The sequence below is a fragment of the Photinus pyralis genome, unplaced genomic scaffold (assembly GCF_008802855.1).
Source record: "Photinus pyralis isolate 1611_PpyrPB1 unplaced genomic scaffold, Ppyr1.3 Ppyr1.4_LG10, whole genome shotgun sequence".
NCBI classification, from domain to species: domain Eukaryota; kingdom Metazoa; phylum Arthropoda; class Insecta; order Coleoptera; family Lampyridae; genus Photinus; species Photinus pyralis.
This window is the reverse complement of record NW_022170250.1, coordinates 3,443,582-3,463,201: the sequence shown is the minus strand read 5'-3', so window position 1 is coordinate 3,463,201 and position 19,620 is coordinate 3,443,582. Positions and strand designations below refer to the sequence as shown.

At 42.7% G+C, this 19,620-nt stretch overlaps 3 protein-coding genes across 3 annotated transcripts; 2 read left to right on the top strand and 1 right to left on the bottom strand.

The window, feature by feature from the left end:
• Positions 1–864: 864 nt before the first annotated feature.
• On the top strand, positions 865–1,896 carry LOC116162429 (trypsin epsilon-like). The gene is made up of 3 exons (XM_031476044.1): positions 865–1,025; positions 1,079–1,641; positions 1,695–1,896. Exons 1-3 carry the CDS (start codon positions 980–982, stop codon positions 1,827–1,829), a joined length of 744 nt encoding a protein of 247 aa, XP_031331904.1. The 5' UTR covers positions 865–979; the 3' UTR covers positions 1,830–1,896.
• A 7,623-nt stretch (positions 1,897–9,519) lies between these two features.
• On the top strand, positions 9,520–10,539 carry LOC116162428 (trypsin epsilon-like). Its single transcript, XM_031476043.1, has 3 exons — positions 9,520–9,654; positions 9,708–10,273; positions 10,332–10,539. The coding sequence occupies exons 1-3, from the start codon at positions 9,609–9,611 to the stop codon at positions 10,467–10,469; spliced, it is 750 nt and encodes a 249-aa protein (XP_031331903.1). The 5' UTR covers positions 9,520–9,608; the 3' UTR covers positions 10,470–10,539.
• A 1,537-nt stretch (positions 10,540–12,076) lies between these two features.
• Positions 12,077–16,402, bottom strand: LOC116161450 (uncharacterized protein K02A2.6-like). Its single transcript, XM_031474795.1, has one exon. The coding sequence runs from the start codon at positions 16,400–16,402 to the stop codon at positions 12,077–12,079; it is 4,326 nt and encodes a 1,441-aa protein (XP_031330655.1).
• Positions 16,403–19,620: the final 3,218 nt, after the last annotated feature.

Here is a 19,620-nt window from a genome sequence, read left to right as displayed (position 1 = left end):
AGGTCTCAACCAAAGGAATTAATTTCTGTCAATCATAGCCCTCCTCGTCCTCCACCCCTTATTGTCTCTTATTATATCTCCAGAACGGATTGTCAGAAGAGGGTACTCACAAAGGGCGATTGGTAGTTGGGACATCTGGGAAAAATTATTCATAGATGATGTCAAAAAACTTTAAGAGCGAATATCTCGAAAACGGTTTGTCGGAGGAAAGTACTCTCTCACAGGCAAAATGAATCGACTGGAGGAGACATATCTATTGGTGAAGTCGAAACTTTCAGTACAAATATCTGCAGAATGGAGTGTCGGGGGATTTTGAATGTATGCCGGACGGTCTTCAAATGTTTATGTGTAAAGTGACTCCTCTCCTTATAACCCAAACACTTATTAAGCTATTTCGGTTTTAAAAAAATGCGCTTTTTCTGCACCAAAAGAAAAGACTGTGTCGTAAGAACAGAACCTTTGGACCCCAGACAGAACTCAGGCACAATGCTGGGGTGGGACTTCCTAGGCGCTTAGGGAAGAAAGAACAATCTGATTGATACTTGGCCACAGATGCAAAACGGTTAAACAAAAGGAGGGAGGAAAAACAGCTGTGTTTCAAATAAGCACCTTAACCAAGTTGGTGACATAACATAAGGGAGACCTTGTCACCAAGACAGGGTTTTTAGAAATATTTCAGTACATGGTTCCAATTGATTCGTGGTTAAAGTTCGTTTGTAAAAATAGATAAAGTGCTCAATTGCGTTTGAAAAAAATTGATAAGCCAGTTATCATTTAATCTACGAACAATATCTCTCGTTCAAAATCTTGTCATTTTTTTAACTACGTCTTCAATTGCGATCCATAAATGGATTCGACCAATCAACAAACAATAGGTGTTTCTAAGCAGTACACATGTAGGTACTATCTAGTCAAGTAGGTACTCGAGATCCAGTATAAAACCGAGATGATTCGGTAGGGTCTTCACTTTTTGGGCAACATGTTCAAGACTCTCTTGGTTGCAGCTCTCCTGGCTCTTGCCGTCGGTAAGTTTTAGTTTATTCTCGCGCTTCATAGTCTTATGGCCTTCTCACCTTAGAGGCAAGACCAAACTCGCGTCTTCCACGACTCGATGGAAGAATCGTAGGTGGTTACTACGTCGAAATTGAAGAACATCCGTACCAAGTCTCGCTACAATATTACGGAAGCCACTTCTGCGGAGGATCGATAATTGCACCCAACAAAATTTTGACTGCCGCCCACTGCACGGTTAAGTACAACGCCGGGGATTTGAGCATTCATTACGGTTCGACCTCAAGGGAGGAAGGCGGTACTGTGGTGCAAGTTAAGGACATCCAGGAACATTACGCATACGATGCCAGCACGATGGACTTCGACGTTTCGGTGCTCACTCTCGTTTCCGACATCAAAATGGGCAAGAACGCGCAAATCATCGGACTTGTCCCTCACGAAACTATCGAAGGAGGTCGTACTGCTGTCGTCACAGGATGGGGCGCCTTGTACTCCGATGGACCCTCTCCTCAACTGTTGAAAGCCGTCAAGGTTCGCGAAGTGAGCAGATCCGAATGTAACGCCGCCTACGATGGACAGATCTCCAACGTGATGATCTGCTTCAGGGAACACGAAAAGGACGCCTGTCAGGTAAGCGAAAATGGTAGTCACCCTCGTCTCGGAAGTTACGATTGATTTTTCAGGGAGACTCTGGTGGCCCACTCGTTGCTGATGGTGCACAAATTGGTGTCGTCTCCTGGGGATACGGTTGCGCCGATCCACAATATCCAGGCGTCTACTCCAACGTTCAGAAACTCAGAGGTTTCATCAACGTTTAAGTGAAGAATTTCCTCACTTGATCTGGATCTTTCCAATTGTTTACTCAATAAACGTATATTGGAAGGATATCTGTGTTTTATGTACATCTTGAGCATGTTTTAGTGTAATTTGACACGTATTCCCCATACCCTCCATTGGCAGTTCGTACATCCTATCTTTTTCTATTATTACCGGCACGAAGGAGCAAGATTTGCGACGGCCTACAAGCCATAAATCATCTCCCAAAAAACATGACCCGCATTTAAAAAGTACTGAAACAGAGGGCGCTGTAGGTACAGATGAAACCGAGATTGTTTCCAAACTGACCCTGGGTATTGCATATTAAGACCATTGGGTTTACCTTTTTTCGCCGAAAAGGTCTAGAAAACTCAGTCTCTAGAAAGCCACAGGTATCAGTGGCCCAAAAAGCACCAGAAAGCAACTGCAAAGCTCTGGAAGGCCATAACGTGGGCGTTTTAAATTGAACAGTTCTCGCATTAAAGAAGACGCGAGTGTTGCGCCATTAAATATGTCTTGGTAGGGACGAAGGTTGGGAAGTAGATGCGAGTTGTGGTTTCTTCTTCGAGCGAGAGAGAAGGATGCGGGAGTTTTTTTTCTCAATTGGTCTCAGATTTTCCTTACGCATGCGTGGTGACAAGTAAAATTTTTGGAAGGGGGGGGATGGGGGTGGTAAATAGACGTTCTATCCTTCATGGTATTCCAATGAAGGGTCTCGTCGAAATAAATTAGGATATACAAACCTAGGTACAAACTATAACTCTCCCTCGCGACTCTTTCTCGAGATCAGTAGGTGACGGCGTTGGGGGAAGGGGGAGGGGGGGGGGGGAATTACAAATTAATTTTAACTTTTATGCTATTCTAATGAAAGGTCTCAACGAAAGGGACTGGTTTCTACAAACGACCGAGCGCCCTTGTTTCTGAGTTCTTATCAAAAGAGTGTGTGAGGGGGGGTGGGGGTGGAACTGGTTTAATGCTTCATGTTACTCTTATGAAAGGTCTCAACGAAAGCAATTAATTTCTATCAACCATAGTCCTCCTCTACCCCTTAACGTGATCGAATACATTCCCGTCGGTTTATATTAGGTGCTTGTTTTTATAAATTTTAGTTTGCAGGGTCTTTTGTCTAAGATGTGCAATGAGTTATCAATGCAGTTAGGAGCATACTTAGGGGTTGCTTTGTTTATTTGTTATAGGTAGCACATACCTGATGTTTTCGCATATAAGTACGTAGCAAATTAGTTGGTAACGTAGCTTGAATTATGTTTATAAAATTATCAATTATGGTGCAATCGTTCTGGGGAATTTTTCCTTTAGTTAATAATTTGATTTTAACAATTCGCAGAGGAAGGTAGATTTTTGTTATCGGCTTGTGCGCTGTGTCTAGGGGTGTTTGGTTGTTTTTATGAAGGCGTAAAATATTTGTTGAATTTGTTCTTGTATTGCCATAATTTTTGTTAATTCGTAATGGTTACCACTAATGGGATTTCAGAACTGACAAGGCAGATTTTCTGTAGCTCTTCTTCATTCCTTAATCAATGAAGACCCTAGAGCTACTTTCGGTTGTGACAGTTTAAAAAAAATAGAAACTGTTTTATTAATTAATAACGGTTATCTAACAGTTATTTACCTTTTTCCTAAGAATCCAGAAGAAGATTAGTGACCTAAGCGAGGCGGATTGACACATGATTTGTAACGCTTGGTTGTGATAAGTGTAGTAGGGATGTCGGTCTCGTATGACTTTTGCCCGTAGTATGATTATTGGTTTGTTTACCTTCGTGAGCTTTCGGAATTTGCACGATTCGAGATCTTCTTGTAGAAATATACCTAGCGGCAAGATGGTGATTTTGTAGTTTTGGTTGCGTAACGTGAAATTTGGTTAAAAATCGGGACATCCGTTTGGTTGGTTTGCAGAAAACAGATTGGGAGATTGTCTAGATGATGTCGTTTGACGACAAGTTGGCCTTTTTCTACATCATTGGGTATAACAGGAAACGCGCGGTAATTTTTTTGGCAACAAGTCGTACTTAGCTAGTTTAATTTGAGTCATCCGCTTCTTCCTGAAGGTAAGGAATATTCCGAAATTGTGTTTAGTGGTTTTGGACAACGGACAAACCACATTACCTTCTCACAAGACTTCAACTGCAACTACTTCTAGACTGATTAATCCAGTATGGACGAAACTGTATTCTTAAGCAAACAGAAATAACAATTGCTTCGTAAAGTTAGCGTACAAAGAAATGCACGCTCTTTAATCCGTCGTGACTTGAACTTGAACTTTCTTCCTTATTTTTCCTATTTCAAGGTAAACCACCACCATTACATAATCAAACTGCAACTTCCATTAATTTCAATACATCAAGTAAACAAAAGGCGACGCGCGTCCTCACTTACGCCCAAATTAATGCGAAAAGGACACGCGCACCTGCCTCTTCGTTATCTCTTTTTATCGCGATAGGTAACACGTGCGTTAATAAAGTATATCCGATAACATTTCTTATCGCAATCGACCAGATAGCACTTAAATGAATTGGACCAGATATTCCCTAATTCTAAACAATGCAATTTTTACATCTTATAATTTAAATAACTTACACGAAACAAGAAAGTAAGGCAATTAAAAACAAATTATGATGAAACAAACAAATACCATGCTTATTTGTAAAATTTAAATATACATTTTTATCTTCGGCATTATTTTAACCTAAAAAACGCCTTGGTAAATGATTAATTAAAAAGAGGCACACATTTGAAATACGCGCTATATTATGCAAGAAAAATCAATCCCTTCTTACGACACTCCATTCTCGAGATCCAACTTAAGTCTTCACATGACCAGTAGATTTGTAAATCGTCCTTTGAATGTACCTCCTCCGACTGAAAGTTTTAACATCAGTGGTAGCGATGTGCCTCGTCTAGACATTCCACTTGTTCTTTATGAGTTACCTCTTCCGACACTTCGTTTTCGAGTTATTCGTTTCGACTTCACTAATAGATATTGCTATGTGCAATGCATGCGGATACTACGCCGCCCCACCCACAAAGGACCTGTTCAGCTAGTTCGAAACAAATACGCTACAATGAAAAATCCCAATATTGACTTAAAACTTCTTAATTTGAGAGACTGGGTTGCCTCGATCAACTTCTGAAAATTCCAAAGAATGTATATTTAACACAAATTTTGATTAACACCTGAAATAAATCGAATAGAAAAATCTGGCATGATCTGGGTCGCATTTTGGATTTGAAGAATGGCAAACATTTATTCCGAAACATACGAACGAATTAAAAGGAAATCCCTGAATGAAAGGACAGCTTGCAAAGCCTGTCTGGACGTAATATCCCGCACGCAGGTTGGCGACAATTGAAATAAAAAATTAGTTACAGTTTTTTTAAATCAAACGTCCCAACTTCTCCAAATTCTTCTTAACATTTGCAGATTCTCGTGTCAGTGAAAAGACACGTGCGTTAATTAAATTTCGCCTAACAATAAAATTCCTTATCGCAACGACCAGATGTAACACAAATACGGCCAGATGGGTCCACCATCTAAATTAAATAATTTACGAAAACTAGAGCGTACAAAAGCGGCTTCGATATTTATAATGTAATATACTGTATAAAGAAATGCAATTGCGGACACGAATGATTTAAGGTGTTTATTATTAAAGAATACAAATAAAGTAATCGATTCTAAATCTGGTTGGCGATCGGTACGACGGTACAGTACTAGAAATTGGCATAATTACGCAAGGAATATGAATGAAAGGAATGAAAACGAAGACAAGAGGTAATGGCGACTAAGGCGATTATAACGACGGCTTCATGACGTGTTGTACACATTCTCGATGAAAATCACGTGTTGCTTTTTAACAAACACGTTCATTATTATTGATGGCTGTAGGGCGACATCTTGTTTTTTCGATTGTTGTTCAATGAATTACTATCGACGAATGCATGCGCAAGTGAAGTGCAATTCTAGAGCATCGGTGGCTTATAGGCAGCACATAACAGGGAATATAAAGTGGTTATGTACAGGGCGTCCAGAAGATTCATTTCTTCTGTGTGAGTACTCTTCGACACTCCGTTTTTGAGATATTCGCTTTGACCACACCAATTTCTTCCAGACGCTCCAATCGCTCTTTGTGAGTACCCTACTCCGACACTCCGCTCATGAGACATGAGGAATTATAACCGATCACTATATCAGGGGTAGAGGAGGAGGACTGTGGCTGGTATAGAAATGAATTACTTGTGTTTAGGGAATGCAATCCCGCAGCAAAATCTCAATCCCGGTATTTGCGGGATTGCTAGATGTTAATTCCGCGGGATCCCGCAAAACTTTAAATAAATTGGCAACTAAGCAATTCTGTGCGGTTAACTTCTGCATTAAAATAAGTCGCTAATTATCACAATATTTAACAAAAAAGTACCTTCGGCCTAACTTAGAACTCAAAAAAACCTCACCTGTAAAGCACAAAAAGGTGAACTTCTAAAGTGCCTCAAAAATCATAGTAAATTTTTAACGAAAAAAGTTTAACAATTATATAAAAAATAACTTCTCCATTATGCGTTTCATTAACAAAGCAAACAGAGTGGTCTACTTGGTCGACAAATTCCTCAGTCCCGCAAATTCCGCGGGATCCTGCTCCATTTATGTGCGGGATAAATCCCGCAAAAATGCTGCGGGATCCCGGTATTTCGGGATCCCGCGATCCCGGTATTGCATTCCCTAAATGTGACCTGTAGAATCCATAATTTCAAACAGTTCCAAGATTGGGCTACTAGTTCAAAAGTTACAGCCCTTTGAATTTTCTTTCGAAATTGGTTTCTAGTCTCTAACTTTTGATTGAGAAGTCTGATCGAAAAAGTACGAATTGTTTTGGATTCTACGCACCAAAATTAATAAGAAAAGGTGTTTTCCCGAGAAATTTTGGTGCAGTCGATTTTTGGTAAAAAAGGAAGGTTTATACACTGCCTTTTTTTGAGGCCCTCAAAAAAAATTGTCTCAGATCGACCCGGAAAAAAATTTTTCTTATAGAATGTGCCCTGTAGAATCCATAATTTCAAAGAAGTTCCAAGATTGGGCTACTAGTTCAAAAGTTACAGCCCTTTGAATTTTTTTTTTGAGCCCCGAAAAAGAAATTGTCTCTGATCGATCCGGAAAAAAATGTTCTTATAGAATGTGGCCTGTAGAATCCATAATTTCAAACAGTTCCAAGATTGGGCTACTAGTTGTTACAGCCCTTTGAATTTTTTTTCGAAATTGGTTTCTAGTCTATAACTTTTGATTGAGAAGTCTGATCGAAAAAGTACGAATTGTTTTGGATTCTACGCACCAAAATTAATAAGAAAAAGTGTTTTCCCGAGAAATTTTGATGCAGTCGATTTTTGGTAAAAAAAAGGTTATACACTGCCTTTTTTGAGCCCCGAAAAAAAATTGTCTCTGATCGATCCGGAAAATAATGTTCTTATAGAATGTGGCCTGTAGAATCCATAATTTCAAACAGTTCCAAGATTGGGCTACTAGTTCAAAAGTTACAGCCCTTTGAATTTTTTTTCGAAATTGGTTTCTAGTCTATAACTTTTGATTGAGAAGTCTGATCGAAAAAGTACGAATTGTTTTGGATTCTACGCACCAAAATTAATAAGAAAAAGTGTTTTCCCGAGAAATTTTGATGCAGTCGATTTTTGGTAAAAAAAGAAGGTTATACACTGCCTTTTTTTGAGCCCCGAAAAAGAAATTGTCTCTGAACGATCCGGAAAAACAATGTTCTTATAGAATGTGGCCTGTAGAATCCATAATTTCAAACAGTTCCAAGATTGGGCTACTAGTTCAAAAGTTAAAGCCCTTTGAATTTTCTTTCGAAATTGGTTTCTAGTCTATAACTTTTGATTGAGAGGTCTAATCGAAAAAGTACGAATTGTTTTGGATTCTACGCACCAAAATTAATAAGAAAAAGTGTTTTCCCGAGAATTTTTGGTGCAGTCGATTTTTGGTAAAAAAGGAAGGTTATACACTGCCTTTTTTTGAGCCCCGAAAAAAAAATTGTCTCTGAACGACCCGGAAAAACAATGTTCTTATAGAATGTGGCCTGTAGAATCCATAATTTCAAACAGTTCCAAGATTGGGCTACTAGTTCAAAAGTTACAGCCCTTTGAATTTTTTTTCGAAATTGGTTTCTAGTCTATAACTTTTGATTGAGAAGTCTGATCGAAAAAGTACGAATTGTTTTGGATTCTACGCACCAAAATTAATAAGAAAAAGTGTTTTCCCGAGAAATTTTGGTGCAGTCGATTTTTGGTAAAAAAGGAAGGTTATACACTGCCTTTTTTTGAGCCCCGAAAAAAAATTGTCTCAGATCGACCCGGAAAAAAAATTTTCTTATAGAATGTGGCCTGTAGAATCCATAATTTCAAACAGTTCCAAGATTGGGCTACTAGTTCAAAAGTTACAGCCCTTTGAATTTTTTTTCGAAATTGGTTTCTAGTCTATAACTTTTGATTGAGAAGTCTGATCGAAAAAGTACGAATTGTTTTGGATTCTACGCACCAAAATTAATAAGAAAAAGTGTTTTCCCGAGAAATTTTGAAAAAGTACGAATTGTTTTGGATTCTACGCACCAAAATTAATAAGAAAAAGTGTTTTCCCGAGAATTTTTGGTGCAGTCGATTTTTGGTAAAAAAGGAAGGTTATACACTGCCTTTTTTTGAGCCCCGAAAAAAAAATTGTCTCAGATCGATCCGGAAAAAAAATTTTCTAATAGAATGTGACTAGGGAATGCAATCCCGCAACAAAAACTCAATCCCGGTATTTGCAAAACTTAAATTGGCAACTAAGCAATTCTGTGCGGTTTAATTTTGCATTAAAATAAGTCGCTAATTATCACAATATTTAGCAAAGAAGTACCTTCGGCCTAACTTAGAACTCAAAAGAACCTCACCTGTAAAGCACAAAAAGGTGAACTAAAGTGCCTCAAAAATCATAGTAGGTAAATTTTTAACGAAAAAAGTTTAACAATTACCTATATAAAAAATAACTTCTTCGTTATGCGTTTCATTAACAAAGTAAACAGAGTTGTCTACTTGGTCGACAAATTCCTCAGTCCCGCAAATTCCGCGGCATCCTGCTCCATTTATGTGCGGGATTAATCCCGCAAAAATGCTGCGGGATCCCGGTATTTCGGGGAACGGTCTCAACGAAAGGAATAAATTTTAACTTGTTTTAATTATTAGAAAATGGCGCTAAAAACATATATAGGTACTGTGCACTTTCCAAAACTCTCTAGGTTTAGAGCAGTTTAAGAAACCTGGAAAACAACTAGAACGTACCATAAAGAGACAGGAAATAAAATCTCTGAGAAGCAAAAAAATTGAAGGGGAAGAAAGGGCAATCCTCCAGATTGATACCCAGCCATACGATTTTCTGACACTCGGGTCGCTTTCGGAAACACTTCTCCTTGAACTCGTAGAAAACGATTGGTGATGGTTCGTTCTCAGGTGAGACGACGAAAACAGACGAACGGCCAGACAAAACCAGGACATAAACGGAAAACGTAGGGTACAAGCTGTGACTTGGGGAAATCCAAGGCTTCTCAAAAATAGATGAAGTGCTCAACTACGTTTGAAAAAATTTGATAAGCGCGCGTTATCATCTGATTTACGAACGAAACAATGGTACAAAAAAGGTAGGTACTATCTAATCAATTACAACGTAATAGGTGCTCGAGATCCGGTATAAATTCGAGAAGATTCGGCGGAGTCTTCACTTTTGGGGCAACATGTTCAAGACTCTCTTGGTTGCAGCTCTCCTGGCACTTGCCGTCGGTAAGTCTTGGTTGGTTATCGCGGTTCCTAGTTCTATTGGCTTTTCACGTTAGAAGCAAGGCCAAACTCTCGTCTTCCACGACTCGATGGAAGAATCGTAGGTGGTTACGACGTCGACATTGAAGAACATCCGTACCAAGTCTCCCTACAATATTACGGAAGCCACTTCTGCGGTGGATCGATAATCGCACCCAACAAAATTTTGACTGCCGCTCACTGCACGGTTAAGCGCAAGGAAAGGGATCATATGAGCATTCGTTACGGTTCGACCACAAAGGAGGATGGTGGCGATGTTGTGCAAGTTAAGGACGTCGAGGAACATTCCTCATTCGATTCCTACACCTTGGAGTTCGACGTTTCGGTAATCACTCTCGTTTCCGACATTCAAATGGGCAAAAACGCGCGAATCGTCGAATTGGTCCCTCGCGACGCCGTCGAAGGCGGTCGTACCGCTGTCGTAACAGGATGGGGTGTCTTGGAGTCGGGTGGGCCCTTTCCAACGCATTTGAAAGCTGTCAAGCTTCGCGAAGTGAGTAGAACCGAATGTAACGTCGCCTACGAGGGTGTTCTCACGGACGTGATGATATGCTTCGGCGAATACGAAAAGGACTCCTGTCAGGTAAGCGAAAATTGGAGTCATCCTCGTCTCGGAGGTTACGATTTCATTGATCTTGCAGGGAGACTCTGGTGGCCCGCTCGTTTCTGATGATGGTGTACAAGTTGGCATCGTCTCCTGGGGATGGGGATGCGCCGATCGAAGATGGCCGGGCATCTACTCCAACGTTCAGAAACTCAGAGATTTCATCAACGTTTAAGTGAAGAATTTCCTTACTTTGATCTGGACCTTTCCAATTGTTTACTCAATAAACGTGTATTGGAAGAATATTCCTCCATTATGAAAACATTTATTTCCTCAAGAATCGAGTGAGCAGGTCCAGTTCAGTTGGTGCGTCGCAGGTATCAATTAGACTAGTGGATCTAGTAACTCATGGGTTAATTACATTTGCGAGTCTTAAGTACCTACCATAGTATCATTCGCCTTGAAATTAAACCCATAACGCAAGATGAGCCAGTGGGTCAATAAGATCGGCTGATCTGGCGACATGGATCAAATGGATACGCAAGTCTTTAATAAGGAAGCTTGTGTCGCAGCATTTTTTTTTACTTTTTCCAAGAGCCGCATCCCCTAGTTAATAAACTTGGGTAGGCAAGTCGTGGAGCAATCAGGTCAGCTGATGAGATCTGCGGGTCTTCGTTCTTAAAGACATGGATCTTTTGGAACTGCTTGTCTTGGTCCTTATGGTATATTTTTTCAAGAACCCTGGATCCATCAGATCAAATGATCTGGTGACATGGGTTAATTTCATTTTTGAACTGGGTGTTTTCTAAGTCAATTTTATTTTCAGGTTTTAAATGAATCTTCCGTTTCAAAAACACTGTTTCCATTCATGGAGCACTTTTTTCCATGAATCAAAGTTGGGTCGTGACGTCGTGGTTCAATCAGGTTGGCGATATATCGATTATGTGCCAATTCGATCTGCGGATCGTACAGATTTGTTTTCATTCTTGACGCTCTCTCCCAGACTTGGTTACCACGAATCCGTTCCGACGGCGCGGCATGGGGTTGTTAGAACACCTGATGTAGTAGCATATATGGGTCAATTTGATCTTGATCTGCTTGTTCACAGGTCATTCATGGATCTACGGGTCTTATGTTACTCTTCCTTCTTAAAGGTGGAAAGTTTATTGTATGCACCTTACGGGTTTTCTTCTTTTTCCAAGAATCGCATCCGCGTCAAATCAGTTATATAGTTACTTATGGATCAATTATTGAATCGTGATCTGGTTGGCCAACTATCCCATGCTTGATTCTCTTCTTGGGCATTATTTCTTCAATTTCCAATAATGGAATCTATACTGATCAAGTTGCTTCGGCGCATCGTGGGTCTATTTCGCCTGCTGATAGGCAGATTGCGAATTGTGCCATGAAAGCGGCCCACGGATCGTTTTACTTTGTTCCCTTTTTACATACGGAGAACGTGCCAAGTAAAACTTTTGAACATTGGGAGGGGGATGGGAACACACGTTCTACTCTTCATGGTTGTAGCGTTGTCGCTTACCTTGTTTACCCCGCGCGCGCGTCACTCGAAGTCCCCTCGTCGTGGCTCTTCTCGAGCTGTCTCTCATTTGCTCCTGCGCACGGTCACACCGTATACCACATCCCCCCTTCTGTAGGGTGTTCGGACCGGACGTCATGTTCCCGGCTTGTCTAACACTAATACTAAACATGCACATGCTTATGTTCGACAGTCACACTTATTATTTACAATACACTTGATTTAAATACACGCACACACTTTTGGTCCTTTTAACTATACGTACACAATGAGTAGTATTTTTGGGGAAAATATCGCAGCGGCCTTTAGTGATTGCACCCGCTGGTGCAGTTGCATATATTTCGCGGCGGTTTAACTAGGCGCCCTGAACGAGTTACATATTGGTGGTGCGCGTTTGACTTTTCTTGATGTGCCCTGGTATTGGCCTCTATTTTCCCTCCTACTGCGGTCGCGTTTTCTGTAGGACTTGGTGCGGTGGCCTCATTTTCCTTCTGCCTCGCGCTCTCTTCCGTTTCCGCAACGATTGTGCGTTGTTGGTCTCTTCCGTTTTCTTCTGCTTGGCTACCTTCTCCAGCTTCTGTTTCGACGATGGTTGCGTTCTCTCGGCCTCTGTTGTCATCTTTCATCTCCTTCCCCTCTTCCCGTGATATTTGTTGGGAGTCTTCTGGTAGATCTATATCTAGGTCTTCTTGTTGCTGAATTGGTATGTTCGTGACTCCTATGAGGTGTGATCTATTTTTCCTGTAGACATTATTGTCTGCTGCTATTATGTACGTTCTGGGTTCCGGTCCCTTGTTCACGACTACGCCATATTTCTTTGCGTTCGTGATCCATACTTGTTTGCCGATCCCAAGTGGGGAGACTGACCGCGCTCTGTGGCGAATGTTGAAATCTGCCGCGTATTTTGCTTTTTCCACCTCTCTTTTGCGTTTATATGATTGCAGGTATGACCATGTCGGTATGTACAGGCTTTTATTTGCTGGTACGTTGGACCTTGGTGTTCTGCCCATTATAAGCTCTGATGGTGACAATCCGCAGCTTAGTTTCGCTGTGCGGTAGCTCAGCAATCCTAGATTTGGGTCTTCGCATTTCGTTAAAATTTTCTTGGCTATTTTGACGGCTGCTTCTGCTTGACCGTTTGATTGGGGGTATAGCGGACTGCTGGTGATGTGCTGAAATCCATATTTCTCAGCAAAGTCTTTAAATTTGTTACCCCGGAAGCATGGTCCGTTATCGGTTCTTAGAATTTCCGGAATTCCCCATCTTGCCATGAAAGTTCTTAGTTTTGCTATGGCTTCTTCCGCTGTCTCGGATTTCATGTTGGCTACTTCCAGGTATCTTGACCAATAGTCCACTGCGACTATGTAAGCTCTTCCCGCTACTTTACACAAGTCCGCCCCGATCATCTGCCACGGATATTCTGGTGTCTCAGACGGTTTTAATTTTTCGGTTGGTGGGGTGCTGTGCTCAATGCAAATATTGCAGTTGCTTATCTTGTCTTCAATGTGAGAGTTTATTCCAGGCCACCAAACCGTCTCCTTTGCTCGACTTTTGCATTTCGTTATGCCCAGGTGTCCTACGTGTATTTGGTCGAGGATTTCTGACCTGTAGTCTCTCGGTATGAACACTCTGTTGCCTCGCATTAGTAGATCGTTCAGTATCGCCATTTGACCTTCAAACTGGTGAAATGATCGGTCTTCTGGGGTCATACGTTTTTTCGTGGGCCAGCCTTTGACGATGTATTCCCTCACTCTCTTCGTTTGTGGATCGGAGACTTGTGCTTCGCGAATCCTTTGTAGACGAGCGTCGGAAAATGGTAAAGTTTCTCCTATGTGTTGCGCAAACGCTTCGACTTCATCGATTAAAAGCGCGTCGCTGCCGGGATCGGTCGATTCTATCGGCGCTCTAGAAAGCATATCGGCAATGATCATTTTCTTTCCAGGAATGTATTCGACGTTATAAGAGTATTGCATGAGGCGCATTCTAAACCTTTGTAGCCGTGCAGACAAATCCGATAGTGGCTTTGTTCCCAACAGTTGGACCAACGGCTTGTGGTCTGTGCGCAGACTAAAATGTTTGCCTAGCAAGTACATTTGAAATTTCTCACAGGCCCATGTAGCCGCTAGTGCCTCTCTCTCTATCTGTGCGTATCTGGATTCCGTTTCGGACATTTTTCGTGATGCATAGGAGACGGGTTTCCAAGTGCCATCTTTTTGCTCTTGTTCCAGTACGGCTCCAAGACCGAATGACGATGCGTCGGCTGCTACTCTTGTGTTGCTGTTAGGAGAAAAGTGAGATAATACCGGTGCTGAAGTTAATGCGATTTTTATGGCTTCTAGTGCCGCCTGTTGCCTTTCTGTCCAACAAAATTCATATTTTGTAGATAAAAGTTGCGATATGGGGCTTGCTATGTTAGCCAATTCTGGTAAAAATTTTGCATTTACTTGCAATGTGCCGAGCAGTTGTCTCACGCCGCTGACATTCTTTGGTGCTGGCATCTCGAGTACGGCTTTGACTTTGTCTTCATCGATTCCCACGCCTTCTTTGGAGATCGTGTAACCTAAGAATTTCACTTTTTTCTTTCCAAAGACACACTTCTCCTTGTTCAGTCTTAACCCTCTTTGTTTCAAGCGCTCTAATACTTGGGCCAAACGCTGGTCATGCTCTGCCTTGGTTTTCCCGAAGATTAGCATGTCGTCCGCTAAGTTGACCACGCCTTCTAGGCCTTCTAGTGTTTCCATCATCTCTCTTTGGAAGCGTTCTGTGGCTGACGTGATGCCCATCGGAAGCCTTTGAAAAGCGTAGCGTCCAAATGGCGTTATAAAAGTCGTTAATAACTGAGAGTTTGTGTCTAAAGGAATGTGATAAAATCCTGATGCTGCATCGAGCTTTGAGAAGTATTCCGCCTCTGCTTCAATTAGAGCCAGGGATTCGGATATCTCAGGTAGAATCATGCGTTCTGATTGTACTGATTTATTGAGAATAGTATAATCGACGCATATTCGAACGCTGTTGTTTTTCTTGGGTACGACGACCATAGGCGCACACCAGTTTGTTGCCACACTGACCTTTCTTATGATGCTTTCATTCTCTAATTTGTCGAGATGCTTTTTAACTGCGTCGCGTAGATGTAACGGTACCCGTCGTGCTGCCGCTATTGCGAAAGGTACAGCGTTTTCTTTAATTTTAATGTGGTACGTTTTGCCTAAGTTTCCTATGCCTTCGAACAAAGTAGGAAATTGCTCTGCTATCGACGCCACATTTGCCCAGGATAGCATGCCCAATGTTTCCAACGCGTCGCGGCCCAATAAATTCTCGCGCAATTTCTTTGCCACGTAAATTTTTTCGAGAGATTTGCGATTCCGATACCGGAGATCTGCGTCAAACGTTCCTACAATTTGGATTTTATCGCCCGAGGCTGATATAAGTGATTTTGGTGCGTCTACGAGTGTTGTTTTGTTTAATTTTTTGAGATCGTCCCATCTTATCACCGTAACGTCCGCGCCGCAATCTAATTTAAAATCTAGATTTGTGTCGTTAACATTAACGATCGCGCGCCACGGTTTTTTGGGTTTTGACGTGTCGATCGATCCCATAAAAAAATTGTCTTCCTCATCTGGTGCCGTTTCTACGCTCGCAATCTTTGGGTTTTGTCTATTGTTTACTTTAGATAAGCATCTAGTGGACCAATGTCCTATTTTGCCGCATTTTTTACAAGTGTCGTTTCTCGAAGGGCACGACGCAAACGCGTGGCGAGGAATGAGGCCGCATTTTCTACATGATTTGGTGTCATTTTTGTAGTCAGCTGTCCTAACGTGGGGATTTGGTCGCTGCATATGGGGTTTCTGTTTTGGTATGGCACCTCTGCTGTGGTAGATGGCGCTAACCTCTTCCGGTTCCGTTACGCTTTGAGTTGGCGCATTGGCTGGAGCTGGTGCGCTTGCCCGAATTACGGCTTGTTGTTTACGGAGTGATTCTGCCAACCTAACGCGTTTGATTACCTCGTCTACGTTGTCATCTGGCCTTGTTTGCAATTGGATCGACAACCGACTATCTGCCAAACCCGCGATAATTCGCAATTTGATCATCTCCCCTTCTAATTGAGCCCACTCGCACGTTTGGGCCATAGCGGTTAGATCGCTTATAAATATATCGCAGGGTTCATCAGAACCTTGCACCCTTTGAAGAAATTTGACCCTTTCGTAGACTAAATTTTTCCTTTCGCCGAAATATGCGTCGAATCTTTCTAAAACGATAGCGAAGTTTTTTTGATCTTCCGTCGAAAGGTGAAATGACTTTAGAATTTTCTCCGCTTTAGTACCCAGATGCCCGATGAAATAATCGACCGTTTGCTCACTGGAGCAGCTGACTAACATGGTGCGTTTGTAGCGATAGAAGCTGCATTTCCATTCAGCCCATTCTTCCGCTTTATAAGAAAAAGTCGGTGGGGGCGGGACCGATGGATTAGGTACAGCTACCGTTGCCGCGTTATTCGTTGTCGCGGCAGATAACGTCATTTGTTGCCGCTGTAGTTCCAGTAGCTGCGTAAGTATTTGTTGTTGACGTGCAAAATGTTCTGCATTAATGTCCTTATGCGAGGGGTCATTGTGTGTAGCGTTATCGTTCGTCATTTTGTTATGATTAGATTGGGCGTATTATAAAACTTTTGCCGTATAAATGCCGATTGTTGCGAGAAAATGAAAGAAGTTATTACTTACAGTTTCTCCACATATTCCTTGCGTATTTACACTCACTTTGTTTTATAATCGCTATCGTTTCGCTTTTGTTTCGCGTGTGTAAGTTCGTCACCGATTAAAAAAACGCACTAGTTTTTGTATCGCGTGTACGTACCTTTACCGATACCGAAACAAAAAACCAATCTCACCGTTGTCACCATGTAGCGTTGTCGCTTACCTTGTTTACCCCGCGCGCGCGTCACTCGAAGTCCCTCGTCGTGGCTCTTCTCGAGCTGTCTCCCCTTGGCTCGCATGCGCACGGTCACACCATATACCACAATGGTATTCTAATGAAAGGTTCCATCGAAATGAATTGGTATAACTTTCCTGTACGACTCCTTTTCGAGATCACTGGAAGACGGGGGGAGAGGGGGTGGGAATTGATTTTGCCATTTACGGTATTCTCTCAAAAAAAGAAACTGTTCTCTACCTACTACCGCCATTCTTTCTTACCCCTTATCAAAATAGGGGCTGGGGGAGGGGGGGGCTGCTTCCATCCTTCATGGTACTCTAATGAAATCTAAAATTTAATGAGATGTCATAATAATAATAACAAAAATATGAATAGGATATCCTCCTTGTCCGACTCGCCGGCAGAGGTCTATATAGGGAATCCAAAGTGTCTAGCAGAATATTGGGAATTTTGGAGGGATCGTCCCGTCGGGGCTAGACTGGTAGGTTGTCGTCGCGGATCAACTTCCCAAGGGAAGGTGTCAGCGCCCGTGCCGAGGACTGTCTGCCACTGGGGTGCCGTATCAATCACGGTGTCCCTCTGATGCCGGGCCCAGCCCTAGGGAATGGTCTCTGTCCAGATGAGACCGCATTTCCACACTACTCGTGGGAATTGCGTATGGACTATAATTCAAAACAGACCCTTTTTGGGCTCCTCGTCAGAAAGGACCAACAAGTCGGGCCTTCAAAAGGGGTTCAGTAACGGGCCAGACCCCTCGGAAGAGGTAACGGCACGAACGCAGAGCCTTATTCAAGGACCAGGTGGCGGGCCAGCTCCTATTCGCAAGAAGAAGGAGAAGTCGATGGTCAGAAGCACAGTAAATCCGTGGGCCAAGCGTACCCTACGCCAAATCCTAAGGCTGTGTCTGGGTCGTCGACTCAGGGAGACAACCCGACATCAGGGATCCAGCTTCTCAGATCGTAGGGATCAAGCACTCTAGGGTCTTGCTTAAGCCTTAAGCCAGCCTGAGAAGAAGCCTAGAAACCCAAAATTGCGAGTGCACCACAACCTATGGACAACTCACTGCGGCAAGACTCAGGGTGGCCACTGTTCCGATGTCTCATCCGGAGATGAACATCATCTGATAGTCTCGGTCGAAGTGCTTTATGATTGCATTGAATGCAGTTGTTGACGAAATGGAAGGAAGAGGGGGGGAGGGAGGTCTTTCATCGGTTGCCAGCATTCTGCTGGAATCCGCAGCCGAATGCGAGGAACATTGGACCTTGTACTGGTTGTAGAGGACAGTTTCCCTTATTAGGGCCTGGGATGGTGCGTCTCAAGAAGTTCCGGAGGCCCGAAGAGACCACCTTGGTGCAACTCAGACCTTGAAAAGGTTCGTAAGGAAGTTCCTTAATAGGACCATGCGGCATGCCTATTAAGGGGCCTGCGAACTTCCTTACGAACCTTTTTAAGGTCTGAATTCCACCAAGGTGGTCTCCTCGTGCCCTGCGGAATGGGAAGGTCGCACAGCGCAAGTATAAGGGCCATATTCGAAGGTCTAAACGAGGATCGCGGAGGACCTTGAAGTTCAAAACTTCGAAAAACCCTTTTGAAAGACCCGGGGAAAAGTGGGGACACTGAGACTTCCATGCGGTAGATACGTGTCTACCACGGGTGAGGCTCTCGCATGCCTCCTGAAAACACACATACTACCCGTGAGCCGTGACGGTGTAAGTCCGAGTTACCGAGGGAACTCCGAGATGGGCGGTCAGTCCCAACCCCTCTTACATCTGTTGCGCCTCTTTAGGGCCTCTCTGGCTTTAGGGTATTTCCACGAATGCTGGAGAGAGGTAAGACTTGTGTAACAATCGGCTTTGTGGCTCAATGGTAGAACGTTGGGCTATACATCCGGAGGTCTGGTGTTCGAACCTGAGTTGAGGTGAATTTTTCATCTGTGGCAGAGATGGGAATTACCTTACACCAGTTTCGAGCATTCTTCCGGCTACTCCGAATTAGGATTTCCTGGAGTTTTCCTAATTCGTAAGGTAGGCAAATACCGGAGTAGTATAGAACAACTTAAGACCTCTGCAGAGGCACCTCTAAAAAAGCAGGGGACTCTTGAGCGGGTGGATAGGTGGTGCAGTAGCCATGGCCTCTCGGTAAACTCGGAAAATACCAAAATTGTTCCATTCACGAATAGAAGGAGAGCGGACCTTGTCTTCGAGAACGTCAACTGGGTCTGGCCAGGTCAATGAGGTATTTAGGAGTCATCAAAGACGGACCTGGAAAGAGCACATATTGAGCGAATAAGCAAAAAGAGCACAGCATCCCTATGGGGATGTAGAAGAATTCCTGACTGGAATTATTGTCTTGACACTGTAGTGATAAGGCCAATGATACTACGTAAGGTGGCCTGCCATCCCCAGGGTAACTTACAGGAAGCAGCTAGGAAAGGTTTATCCGTTTATAGACTCGCGTGTCGGGGTGTCACTGGAAGCTATGGAAACGACGCCAACTAGACTAGTCTTTACACTTAGCCATTCAAAGACTTAGTTGTGGAGTGGGGAGGCTTCCATACGGCTAAACTATTAGAACGAGTGGTGGGATCGAGGCCGTCTTGGGCACGAGTGGATTTTCTCTCCTCACTAGAAGGGATGTGATTCGTGTTGTCTTCTGAACCAACCCATAGATTTATCTTCTTCTGGTATAGGTACACGTCTTATTAGGGTATAGTGCTAATTTTAAGATTTAGTACCTCTGTAAGTACTCAAAAACCATATTGGTATACAGTAGTTTGCCACTGGGCACTTTTTCTATATGTTAAAAAATACGAATGGCCCTTGTTGCGCCTATGCAACCCTGATATTTAGGAGCCAAGTGTGTAAGGAAAGCAACAGAAACAAAACTGGAACCGGAACCGAAAATTACCGAAGCTCAGAAC

Coding starts and splice junctions, on each gene's coding strand:
- LOC116162428 (XM_031476043.1), top strand. CDS start 9,609: ATGTTCAAGACTCTCTTGGTTGCAGCTCTCCTGGCACTTGCCGTCG. Junction 9,655..9,707: donor TCTCCTGGCACTTGCCGTCG/GTAAGTCTTGGT, acceptor TTTTCACGTTAG/AAGCAAGGCCAAACTCTCGT. Junction 10,274..10,331: donor ACGAAAAGGACTCCTGTCAG/GTAAGCGAAAAT, acceptor TTGATCTTGCAG/GGAGACTCTGGTGGCCCGCT.
- LOC116161450 (XM_031474795.1), bottom strand. CDS start 16,402: ATGACGAACGATAACGCTACACACAATGACCCCTCGCATAAGGACATT.
- LOC116162429 (XM_031476044.1), top strand. CDS start 980: ATGTTCAAGACTCTCTTGGTTGCAGCTCTCCTGGCTCTTGCCGTCG. Junction 1,026..1,078: donor TCTCCTGGCTCTTGCCGTCG/GTAAGTTTTAGT, acceptor TTCTCACCTTAG/AGGCAAGACCAAACTCGCGT. Junction 1,642..1,694: donor ACGAAAAGGACGCCTGTCAG/GTAAGCGAAAAT, acceptor TTGATTTTTCAG/GGAGACTCTGGTGGCCCACT.